Source organism: Phaenicophaeus curvirostris, chromosome 1, assembly GCF_032191515.1.
Source record: "Phaenicophaeus curvirostris isolate KB17595 chromosome 1, BPBGC_Pcur_1.0, whole genome shotgun sequence".
Taxonomy (NCBI): domain Eukaryota; kingdom Metazoa; phylum Chordata; class Aves; order Cuculiformes; family Cuculidae; genus Phaenicophaeus; species Phaenicophaeus curvirostris.
Genome location: NC_091392.1, coordinates 84,461,277 through 84,474,533, shown reverse-complemented (window position 1 = coordinate 84,474,533; position 13,257 = coordinate 84,461,277). Strand labels below are relative to the sequence as shown.

Below are 13,257 nucleotides of genomic sequence, written 5' to 3'. Positions count from 1 at the left end.
CTCAGCTCCTCATTCAGCTTGCTCTCTTGCCATCCAGGTCTTGCAGCACATGGCAAGGACGGGTTGTCATTCTCACTACTGGGCTCTGTCACATCCAGAAGTGCACACACTTTGCTTTCTCCCAATCAGATGCTCCCTAGTGTCTGTGACACTGCCTGATCATTCTCCCACTGCCTTTATTTGCCAGTTCTATCCACAGCATAACCCAGATAGCGAAGCTCTGCTTTTTTTTCACTTCCTCACCAATTAACTGTTACAGATAAAAATTTCTTGCTGAGATGATTCAGTTTTGTCCCACATATCCTAGTCTCTTCCTGTAAATTTTTCATCTGTTTAGCATCATGCCTTTCTTCTCCTCCCTAATCCTTCCTTGCTTTCTCTCTCCGCAGCTCTCCAAACTTTTTCACCACAGCAGCAAAGTTCCACCTTGATCAAATTCACCTCTCTCATTTGACTAACTCTTCTGTTTTGAATAAATTAAGCAACCTGTTTCTACATCTTGCTCCTCCCCACTCAAGAACTACCTTCTTGCAACTCAGACTGCCCAAATGCTCATAATTTGCTAAGTATCTTTGACGATCCATGTTTGGGAAAGGTGTACACTTTGAATGAGGGGAATGAAGACAGAAGTTATCATCAGTAGAAGAGAAGATCACAGCAGGCATTCTGTAATACACATTTTATGCCCCACTTCTGAGGGACATCTTCATTTTTCTCATGGCACCACACTCAACCCTTCTGTCTTTATTTTCACAGCCATTTGAGCTACCCCAACCTTATGTTCCCTATTTCATCACGAGGTGATACTAGTTTCTGGTTTGGCTATGCCAATAGCATCAATGTCAAATATCTAATATCCAGCTCTCTAAAAAAACTTCCATCCCACAACCAGGAAATGATCCAAACCAAAACCCAATAAACATTTGTCTGCTCCCTCTAGAATTGCCTTCTTTTGCGATGCATGCACTTCAAGTTACCCAGTGATGCATCAGACCTCCTTGTGATTATTTAAGATGCAGACAGGATCCCGGCAATACTTCAAAGGTCAGCCTCGTCACCACATAAGTCCCTCAGGAGCAGATTTCATTCTCCGATTTGGCTTTTATAGGTGTATTAATCATGTAAGAACAGCTCCTTGGGAGATATTGCTTCTCCGACCGAATCTGTTTGAAACTGCCACCTCTGTCTTTGGGAGTATAGCTGTTAGGCTGCTGAAAATTAACTCAAAAGAGTGAAATAAAAATTAATGAAGACAACAAGGGAGATAAGAGTGGCTGATTTAATTTTTATAATGATAACACGGGGAAACAAAGCATTGTGAATCTCTAGAGGAGTCTGGTAAGAAGCTAGCAGGACAGAATAGCCAGACTTCCCTTACACGTGATGGACTTGGAGCCCTTTCTTGCCAGTGAAACGCTTCTTGCCTAAAGCAGGCACCAGTACTGCCACTTTAAGGACCTACCTTGTTCCCTCTGCATTTTAAGCTCCCAATACCTAAAATTGATCGTCATATGCATCAGCTAAAACCTGAAAATCTGATACTGTTGATACTGCAAACTGCTGCTGTATAGAAACCCTGTTTATTCTGCAAAGCCTGCATGCCACACTAGACTGCAAAATGTTTACAATTGTTTTTACATCATATCACTGGGTTGCAAAGACAGAAAGGGCACCTTAATGAGTCTTTGTTGCTGACAGGTTTGTGCAACAGCATATGTATCATCCCTTCCATAACATGTTGGCAGAAAATGGCATGGATATGTAAGCACAAACAACAACTGAATCTCCTAATAGCAGCTCTGGTCTCATTCATGCTACCAGTCATGGCTTCTGTCTATGGATTTAACCATATAAAACACTCTCCAAACTGTTATCCAGGAGGAAAAAAAAAAGGGGGGGAGGGGGTAGGGAACACAGCCAACTCTGTCACTTTTCTTCCAAAAGTACACATTTCACAAGATTTCAGGGAGGTAGGTCCATACAAGAATCTAAGTAAATTTCAATGCCAGAACTATATTAATAAATCTGCTGATGTAACTTGAGTATGAAGAAAATTGTCACATATTAGAAGACACAGCCAAAACCCCAGAGTGATCACAACCATGTGACAAGAGTGCTTGATAGCTCATTTATGTCAGTGATGGAGATGAGTAGCCAGGGCATGCTAGCTCAGTTTCAAAAATGGATCTCTTATAAAGATTGGCTTGTGGTATGGAGATTTTATTAACAGTTTTTCTTACTGCTATGACATGCTCTAGTACAGCCTTTTTTATTATTAATTAAAAAGAAAATGGTGGAAGACCAATGACTTTGAACATTTTACCTTGAACCAAATATGCAACACAGTGCATTGGCTTCTGCAGGATGGACTACAGTTGTCCAACTGATTTGACTGAATTGAAAATATTTAAGTATGCAAGAGATTATATAGTATGGGTGATATTCTTGCTCACAATAAAAAGCATTCTGGAAAAACATGCTGTGGGAAAATACAGAAAAATCATCCACACAAAGGTCTTTTGTTCCATGTATTTACTCCCTTACAGTGACACACACAAGAACTGGGTTTGATGATATCAGAACATGGCACGTTTTTATAAGACAAGTCAAGTGTATCTAAAGAGACGTCTTTCGCAAAGGGAATTTCTTAAAGAGAGATAACATCTCTGCTGTGATGTCAAATATGAAACACAAGCCATAAAACCTAAAGCTTTCTTAGCATAAGCTTCTTGTACAGGAAATTCTGCCTGTGTTTCCTACTGGTAAGATGGGCTGATCTGGGACCCTAATGCTGGGGAAAAAAAGAAAGCCCAAACCATAAATCACTCATACAAGATAACAGATTATTGGTTGAACCACGTTTTCCTTCTAGAATTTAGGTGCAAGCTTTTACAGGAAGATTCAAGAGTGAAGAGAACTTACTTCAAGGTTTCAGCAAGGAAAAAGCTCTGCTGTACGTCATCGTATGTAGGAGATGAGGAATAGACATCCTTGACACCAGAAAAGCCACCGCTGACTCGGCAATACTTGTCAATTGCCTGCAAAGAGGAAGGGAAAAGAAAAGGAGAATTTAATTGCAACCCAAAATTTGGAAATATTAAAGGATCATGCTTTTTCAACAAAGGTGGCAGCTCTTTCTGTGGTGCATTATTCTGTTGCAAATCTCCTTGTCAGAGGATGCTGTGAATGTTAAGAATTTACATCAACAAAAAAAATATAAAAAGAGACTGGACACATACAGAAGTAAAATCCTTCCAGGTCTACTAATGACACCACATTTCGCAAACTGCAAGATGCTATGAAAATACTCTGGGTATTTACTGTTGACAGGACATAGACTCAGTAGACTTTTGCTCTGAGCTTTTATGGCTTCTCATAGGTAACAATGAGTAAAACTATCTATTAGTCAATCAATGCAACATATGCTATGAGGTGCACAGGAAGATGATAAATGTCCCTGGATCTTGCAGCTGGTGGAGTTTGAAGAGTTATAGGAATTCCATGACTAGTAGCTAGTCAGAGACACCTACTGAAAGTAGGAATAAAATACTGTATTCATCTTTAGGGACTGGTGATTTAACCTCATACATTCTTCTAGCTACTGCTTTCTCCCCACGTTTCCATCTCCTACAAGTGCTCTTCTCTGTTTCTCCTTTATACACCTGAAACTCAAGTCAGCTTGTGTGCTAGAGTGCAGAAGAGCTCTTTATCTTTATCTTACAGAGTTTAAATCCTTAAACTTTCCATGCAGAAATGGGCCAACGGAGCTGTGATTCAAGAAACACCCAGTTAGTCAGCTCCAACACAGTACTTCAAAAAGCACAATGAAAGAGGAGGAGATGGGAAAGAACAAGTTAGTAGCTCAGAGCATCTCTCGCCTACGCTTTCATTATTCCACTCACACGTGTGAACTTACAGCACACAAGGATATCAGCCATTAAAACCAGCCACAAAGAAATGGCTCTGAAATGATTCACAGGTTATTTGTGCTTCCCTGCTGCTTTGGCAGTGCTTCCTCAGCAGAGACCAACTCTTTTAATAGATTCATGCAGGGACAGAAAAGACACAGTGATGAAGGAAAATGTTTGGCTCAGGATGTCTGTCATTACCAACTACTGAATGTTGCTACCTGTAGTTCAGTAATATATGATTCAGCCCGTTAGCCTGGATGAAGTTTCTCTCTGCATGGTGCTTTAGGCCCAGATTTTTGTTAATTCTGATTTTTGCTAGTTATACTCAACAGAAGCTGAGGGGAGCCAAGGCAGGGGAGCAAATAAGTTTTGAATGATGTCCCTTTTCATGGGAAAAACAAATTCAATCAAAATTAACTCTTCAAGGTCCTTACTATAGCCTTTGCATACTAGAAATACTGGGAAACAAAGGAGAATCTTCCACTGGACACATGCATAAAGAATGCTGGCAGATACCACCACTGAAATCAGGAGGAAAAGTGAAAAAGCAAATAAACAAAGTACCTATGATAGTATGTTATAGCACATTAGGTACTACACCTAACTTACCCTGTGTAAACGTGAGGTTAAAATCAGGACCGTATAAAGTTCTTTCAAATTTCTGAACACCAAGATTTTTAAAGAAGAGAGACTGGAAAAGGATGTTACTGGAATGGCTATGACTCTAGAGCCTGAGCTTATGCCAAGAAAGGCACTGTCCTTCTTGGCAAAATCTAATTCTCTCTGCAGTTCCTCATCTCAAGTGGAGCCTTCTTTGATTTCGGATGGAAATGCTGCTTTTGTCTTGGTACTTGAGCCTAGAATGAGAAAGTGTCTGGGTAAGTTCACGTGTGGTTACTGGTGCAGGTTAGGGCCACACTGAGACTATTCACATGTTGGGATTTGGGCTGATCAGGTTTTCTCTAGTCTGAAGAGTACTGTGTATGTGACACACTTAGCCAACACCACCACACTCATGACAATCTCTTCACATGCCCTTGCACACCACAAGTGATGCTAGCTATTAACTGGCAGCCAAACAAAAACAAGGAAAAGAAAACATTTAATTGTTTGCCTGTCTTCTGACGAAATAATACTTATGCTACTTATGGAACAATTTGTATGTTCATCCCCACAAGTCCTACAGCTGCTAGGGAGGTGTTATACAAATAAACAAGAGCCACTTTCGCTTTCTAGGCAGCAAATTAAGTGCCTCCTCTTGCTACTACCCCCTTTTTTATAGTAATGAAGAATATGACCTTGTTTCTGCTCTGAAGCATGGCAAGAATGGCGGGGAGGAGAAGCTCCAGTGGTTACAATCCTTCTGGAATTTCTAGCATGTGGATTCTGACCTTGCAAGTGTTCCTCTGGTCAACGATTCAGCAACCCTGACACTGTGTGCTACAGCTCAGACAAGAGAAACTTGCTAGTGATTGTGGAAAAATGAGAAGGAACAAACAGTACCGCTGATTAGTACGTTGCCTCCTTCCTCCTTAAGAATTAAATCCCCAAGTCAGCCTAAGAGAGACAACTCGTTTATTCTGGAGACTGAGATAACAGATAGCATACAGATCCTGCTCTGTGCTGTAGAGGTCTCATGCTTGGATAACTAAGTGCAGTACTGGTGAAGCTGGCAGGCCTAGTAGAAGCCGGAAGAAAGAAAATGTGTGATTTATATTGCTATCTTTTTTTTCTTACAATTGCCAAGTAGTCTTGTTTTCTCAGAAATTTCTCCCTCCCTGGGGAGATAGACTCTGCCTAGACTGGAGTTCAGAACAGGCACAGAATTTATCCTAGTTGATCAGCAATCTAGACACTGCAGGTAGTAATGAACTGTAGAGGAAAAATTCCTCTGAAAGATTGCTATACACCAATTCCTCCAAACAGAGAGAAACAAACAGTCACTAATTCAGAGGCGTACAGAACTTTAGGACACTGGCTGAAAAGTTTAGAGCTGTAGACAAGCTGCTTTAAAGGCACTTGAAATTTGCAGTGTTCTGCCTTCACACACATCTCAGAGTACACAGTGTAGAGGCATCTGATTTGCCACCTGGATACTCTTTCGCTCACGAGCTGAAGATTTGTTTCCTTGGTAAAATGGTGCTAAATTTATTGCACCCTAGAATACCAGGAAGCCCTAGATGACTGGAAGGATTATCAAGGTAATGCTACTATTGTGAGGCATGGGCAGCTTGAGTGAACAACTTTAGGATGCTATGCCTGGGGTTAGTATCAAACAATTATGGGAACACATGTGAAAAAACGTAAAAGAACAAGAGGATAATTGATACTAGTCAGCACTGTTTTATAGCAAAGTACCTTGCTCACAGGCTTGATTTCATCCTTGGAGGTCTACAAATTGGCAAGTAAAGGTAACTGCAGAGGTGTAATAAGCTTAAGTTTCTGAAGCAACTGAAAATAGCACTGTGAGTATCAGTATTTTAATTTAAAATCAACTGACAGTGCTCCAAGAACTGGCAATGTAAATTAATCACCTAATACAGCTATTCTCAGAGAGATCCACAAGGAGTGGTCTCAAGTTTTATCAATCACTGCAACACTGCTGCTGGCAAAAAATGTCATGGGTAAATGACAGCAGACAACGTAATTTGGTGGTAACTGGGGCTCAAGCAAGTTTCCTATAACCAGGTACATAATCCTAAATCTAGACATGAAGGCTGTGTTATTGCAGAACCAGATTAACCTGGAAAGTAGAGACATTTAAAAGAATTCAGTGGCCAGATAAATCAACCCAGTACGAGTTTCTGCTAGGATGATGTGGCAGGTGCATACACAAGGACAGTAAACAGTAGCAGGGTTATATTTTACTTTTGCACAGGACTCTGGGTAAAGTTGGAACTGGAATACACCATTCTGGAATTAATTTTTTAAAAAGGATGATGAACTGACACGGGTACAGACATTGGAGAAAATGCTTTACAGTGGGAGACAATACAATTTGTTCAGCTTCTTAAGTAGACTCAGTAGTAAGCTTATTATGATCCACGAAAACCCTTTGGAAAGAAAAGATGGGGAAATACGAGACATTTTAATACAGTATAGGAAGTCATAGGAAAATCCAGTGACTGACAGCTGAAACTAGACAAATTCAAATGGGAAATAAAGTACATATTTTTAACAGCACAAGTAATTAAGTAATGCAACAAACTAGCAGAAGGGGATTTTCCAGTTCCCTTTATTCAAATCAAGAGTAGAACAGAAGAATATGCAAAAGGGTACTCTTGCCAAATATAAGCATCTTGGCTCAAAAATGATGAAAAGTAAAATTTCAGGGCCTGCGACATACAGGGAGGTCAGAGCTGATCTAAGTTCTTTGGATCTAAACTTGGAGGTGCTTCTACATCAGACCCCAGCTCCCTCAGTTCCTCTGAGGGTGTTTTTGCGTGACTCTTCTTGACTATGCTAACACCATGCTCATAAAAACTGTGCCAGCTTCTTACCCAGCTTACATCCCTAAAGCACTTCTCTGTGGTACTCACAGCTTCCAACCCATGAACTCTGAACCCACGTTTATGTCACCTCCAGCCTATGCCTGGCTCTTTTCTGTTACTTTGCTTCATTAAGTAGAGAGCTACAGGTCTCTCCACTCTATTTTATCATCAATCCTCAATTTGCCTGAGGTTAGCTCAAACTTGAGGTTTCATATATTATTTTTACTCTAAGTAGAAACTCTGAATGAACTTCACAGCCTCCGTGGTGCAATCCTGCTTAGTCAGATATGCAAGTCCCCAACAAATAGCGGAACCTTTGCTGACACAGCTTAAATTAGTAATTGGCTTTACATTGCCTATTGTGAAACGGTGGCTCTTACAGCTTTCAATTAATTAATCTAGAAAGGATTTCAGTCATTTTCTGCATTTACCCTATTTTGCATGCATATTTCTGTAATACTTCAGCCACTCCCCCAGCATACCATCATCCAATTTTGTTGGCCCAATACAATCGAGATTGATGTCTCTAGGGCTAAGTGTAGTATTAGGGAGAACTAGCCTTTTTTATTAGGAAAGAGATAAAGACCCTGTCACAGGCATTTATTATCACTGAGGAAACATAAGATTCAGTTTCCTGTTTTTTCCCCCACAGACACTGGATTTGGAGAAATGTGGCAAAACAGGCTGTGGTCAAAACACATCATCTGTACTAAAATGCCTAAGTTTTGTCAAAAAAATCCAGATAATAAAGCCAAAAAGCAGTTGCCAATGGTGAAACAGATAAAATACAGCACAAATATCTCCATACACACAAAATCCATCCCTCTGTGCAAATTCCCACTGATAAAAGGCAGAGCGATATCGGGGCCGGGAATGCTAAAGGAGCTTAAGTAATGCAGTATACATAAAAGACAGGTGGTTCTGCAATGTATCCTGGGTCACCTCTGAAGAGTTCTTAAAATGACAGAAGCAGACCTCTAGTGTATCAGTGAACTCAAAGCCAGCTGGGCGGAGATGTATTCATCCACTCAAAGAAGCAAACACAAGAGACCATCAACCACTCAGTCGTCAAACACTAGGTTACGACAGGTTCAGTGTAGAAAAATAAGACCATTTAGAACTCAGACACAAAACTCAGTTTTTCCAAAAATTTAAAAGAAGCCCTAGACTTCTGATGAAGAAAATATCATTCACCAGGAGAACTCTGAAACACAGATTTCAAAGTATGCCTCAGGGATTGAAAGACAAAAGGAATGTGAATACAGACAGTGTTGTACACAAGCAGCAAGCCAACAGCTCTGTGAGTCATACCAGATTCTTCTCTATTTATAAAAGGACAATTAAAAACAACCAGAGCTGTGTGTGGTAGAAGAAGAAAGAATAGTGAGTAGGTGTGAGGAGTAAACACAAGAACTTATTATCTAGATGCAGGGAACAGAAAACCCTGGGGAACAAAAAGCTTCCCAAGCTTCTGTGTTCGTATGATGGTGAGGGTAAGAAAATCTGCAACTGTTGGGAGAAAGTGAAGAGTTCAAAAACATTTCATGTCTATATTAGATAAGAAACTTTATACTGAGAAAGCAAGCAAAAAAGGGTGCTTCATAAGGACAGAGTGAGGCACACGGGCTGCATGATTCACAGAACTTTGATGCAGGTTGACAGAAGGATAAAATAAAATGCTACCCTGCTCACAGACAATACTGAAGGCACGGAAGGAGGAAGAGGGCTTGATTTGAAAGCATTAATGGGAAAACAAGACACGAAGGAAAATAAAGAAAGCTGGACAAAATGCAATTCAAAGACATGCTTTGAAGTGTGTCAAAAAGACAGATCCTGGTCTGAAAAAAATTAAATTTGTAAATTCTTTAACCTAGTACGAAGGACCCAAACTGAGCTTGGATCATCCAGCCACATCTGGATGCCACACCAGCTTCTGGCAAGAGCTGGTGTTAGATCAGCAAGTATTTGTAGTACACATGCTGGCAAGGAGTAGGTGACTGAATCAGTTTCTTTGTCATATAAGAAATGTGCACAGTTTGGGCAGGAGGGATGCTGTGACTCAATGTTTGATGTTTTGGAGAGAGTGGCAATGCATTCTGGAATACAAATGTGACAAATGTGGAACGCATCTCCAGAACAGCATAATGTTGTTTATAAACAAAATAGTCTGCAAGACAAAACCTAACCAGGACTAAAACACAATCTTAAAACACTTGGACTCTTATACATGACTGTAACTGTGCTGAGGGAAGGACAGAGATGAGCTCAGCTAAATGTTCTGAACCTGCCTTAACTATTTTCTACCTGATGAATACAGGCTTTTCAACAGATCTCTTCCTCCAATTACGTCTTCCATGTCTCTTGCCTCTGGAGTGAAACTGCAGAAAAAAGGTTCTCAAGCCTTTTAGTTTGCCTCTTCCTTTTGCTCTTCCCTCACCTCCTTTGGCTGTAGTAAAAGTATTTCATTAGTGTCTTGTCATCTTTAATGTTTATTCACATCTCTGAAACTGCCTTTGAGCTGTATTTCCAAAGACTGCTAGAGCTGTAGCAGGAAACTGGATTAGCTGTATTAATCCGCAGACCTTGAAGACGAGAAAATTGCTTGGCCAGCAAGTTAGTTTTGCACGAGCCCAGCGCGACCAGCAGGTGGAAGCAGTGAGAAACATAAGACCAAAAAAGGCTCACAAGTTCAGCCCCAGGAAGCATTTAAAAGGTGAAGTCTTTGGGGGATTACAAGTTTTTACCATTAGAATATTATATTTTCCTGAGAAGATTAATCCTAGTTAACTCCTATAGCCCATAATCTATTACTACCAGATAAAGGAACTATCCATCTGCATACAAAGGATGAATGAAGGAAGGCTGCGAGCACAGATTTGTGTCGAGTCCTACAAAGAATCTAGGATTCTGGAAATGCTTGTACTGAACTACAAGAAGAAAGACTCAGAAGCATTTTCACACTTGGCAATTTGATTGAAACATTCAACAACTAGATTTAAAACTAGGAAAGCAGCTCTAAAAAACCCCAACAATCTCTAAAATACCTTAGCACTCATTTTTAAGTTCTGCCCCATGTGCCCTTATTGACTCTCTTTTATGATCTACTCCTTGTGATGCTGTAATTTTTTGTTATAACTGAGTAAATCTAAACTAACTGGTAATATTTTTTCCCTTCCAGACAGCTAAGAAAAGAAAAAGCCATGATACCAAGCACATACATGTGTGCGCCTGCTATCTAGTCTACAAACCATCTTGAAACAGTTGTCTTACCATTTGTGCTTTAACAGCCGACTTCTAAGAATATGTAAACATGTGCTTAACGAAGTTATACATTTTCATTTCCCAAGATAAATTACCTCCTCTCAGGGGCTGCGGAGTACTGATAACTGTAGGAGTCATGACCAGTGGATTCTATTTCTATACCTAGAACCCATCAGCTGTACAATGCTGAACACTTCTCTCATCTGTGCATCTGATTCAGCAGTTACAAAACAGGAATAAGTGCGTGCACCCCCATATGCACCTTGGTTTGCAGGAACTCATGAAAATCAATTACCATTTGAAGTACTTCAGTACCACAGATTAAAGTGGCTACAAAAGGAAAACACATAGAATTAAATTACTGACAGATAATTAATGCAGTTACCTGCACTGCCTCCCAGCCCCACTGCCTGTACTTGGGATCATGGGTGAATCTCCACATATACCAGTAGGTCTCAATCACCTCTGGCCTTAGGATGTAGTACTTCTCATTCTGCCGCACTGCCACCGCCTCTACGCCACCATCAAATTTGAATGCTTCTGGACCTAGCTTTAACGCTGCAGAGAAAAGGAGAAAAAAAAAAAAACAAAAAGGAAACAATAAAAATAATATTCTTTACCAATCTTTGCAGGAAGGGTGCATAGGAGACTTTTATACCCCAAGCATGTGAGAAAAGCAAAAACTAGGTTGTCATTAAGCAGTTTCATAAATATTTCCTATTGTTGAGGCCTATAATTTTTCTTATGAATAATTTATTCAATTCCTGTGAGAAAACTACCTATCTTGACAGTAATCCTCTTGAAAACTGATGAAACACTAAGAATCTAAACACATTAACACGTTCACTTACAGGATCAAATTAAAGTGACCAACATCAGTTCTTTACAAGCAAAAGAAAAAAAAAAAAGGTCAAGAGAAGTTTTGATGTCTTTTGATCCTACCCAGAGCACAGCAGGAAAAGATCTTAGAACAAAATCAGATGCCATTAAATAACCTGCACCTTTACCCAGATTCTCTTGGTTTAGAGAACTGCTGTCAGGCTACCATATCTGATATGCTGCATAAAGTGATCCTCAAGTAAAGGGTTTACAACTAGGCAATGAAAACTCAGCGGTACCTAAAAATAAATATCTGAACTAAGAGATTCACTATTTCAGCCCTCAAAAGAAGCTGTAATGGCTCTGTGTCAGCATCTGGAAGTCCATTCATATAAGGAGGAAGCACATGTCAAAAAACCTACACATACAATTACATATTTTTTTTATTATACAGCTACACATAATTCCTCAAATTTGACATAAACAATGCACTCTTATCTACAGCTGCACCTCATCCTTGGCACTGGCAAATAATTTTTAAGGCACTGAGCTTTGAAGCTGCACTCAAGCTTTAAGAATTTTCAAAGCAATTAATTGTGTAATTCCCATGGGCTAGAGGGTTAAATTAACTGTGGTCTCACAAGACTGCAAGGGGAACCTTAGAATACTACAATGAAACATATGAGCACCTTCCAGTGCATTCCCCAGCAGAAAATCTCCCCCCAAAAAAATTCCTTAATCTTTTAGTTTCAAGGAAGTATGGCCCTGGATGCCAATAGAAAAAAAACATCACACTCCTCTTCAGCCACACATGTGGTAAGGAAAACTCCATCAAGAAATATTCATTACAATTCTTTCAAATTAGGCTATTTTACCAGTTTCAGGGGAAAAAAAAACCTACAAATTTTACTGTAAAATCAATGAGATCAGATACATAGCTCTACCTATCCAAAATTAAGAAGATAAGTATGGCAAATACTGGCCCAGCTGGAAGTTCTGTGTGGTCCGGTATCAAGTCTCCAACAATGGCCAAAATCAGACAAGCTGGAGAAGAGGAAGAACAGGGCAAGTATATGAGATACTTTTTTCCACCTTCTCTACCAATCCCCAGTTTTTCTGAGCTCAAGGCTTCTCCTAAACAAGACATACTTTTAAGTGTGGTCAGCAATTCTTAATATTTATTTCCCAAGCACTGCGCTGATGTTTCCTTAAACCTTTGTAAGCCTTAAGCTCCCAAACCAATCTCTAATAAGGAGTTTCACATCTGTAATACCTCTTGGTGTTGAACCACTCTTGCTCTTTTCCATTTTCAGTTTGGTTCCTAGTAGACTCATTCAACAGTTTCCAGGTCTTGGCTTGGAGAAGAGAGTGAACAACTGATTCCTATTCACTCTCCAGTCCCCTGCTGATTTTCCAAATCTGTTGCATCCTACCTAAAATGTCACTTTTCCACACTGAAGAATGTTACCCCGTGCAGCTGTTCCTTGAATGGAAACTGTTCCATACCTCTAGTTTTCCTTCTAGCCTTTCTCTACAACTCTTCCAATCCTATGATATCCTTTGTGAAATGAGAGGACCAGTCTGAATACAGCACTGTAAACGTGGACAAGATTAATACAGTGACATAATGATATTTTCTATTTTGTTCTTTCTTAGTTTGTATTTCCTGACTGCTATGGAGCTGACATTTTCATAATCTCAAGGGCAATTTCCTGAGTTGTAATGGCCAGTTAAGAGCTCTTCGTTTTATAGCAGAGGATCGGAATAATTTTTTC

General features: G+C 39.9%; 1 protein-coding gene across 1 annotated transcript in view; it reads right to left on the bottom strand.

Annotated features, from left to right (window-relative positions):
• Positions 1–13,257, bottom strand: part of MAN1A2 (mannosidase alpha class 1A member 2) — a 127,677-nt gene that overhangs the window by 4,665 nt on the left and 109,755 nt on the right. The window contains exons 11-12 of the mRNA XM_069866321.1: positions 11,049–11,221; positions 2,923–3,038 (exon numbers count right to left, since the gene is read on the bottom strand). Of these exons, the coding sequence (XP_069722422.1) occupies positions 2,923–3,038; positions 11,049–11,221 (289 nt within the window). The remainder of the gene's footprint in view (positions 1–2,922; positions 3,039–11,048; positions 11,222–13,257) is intronic.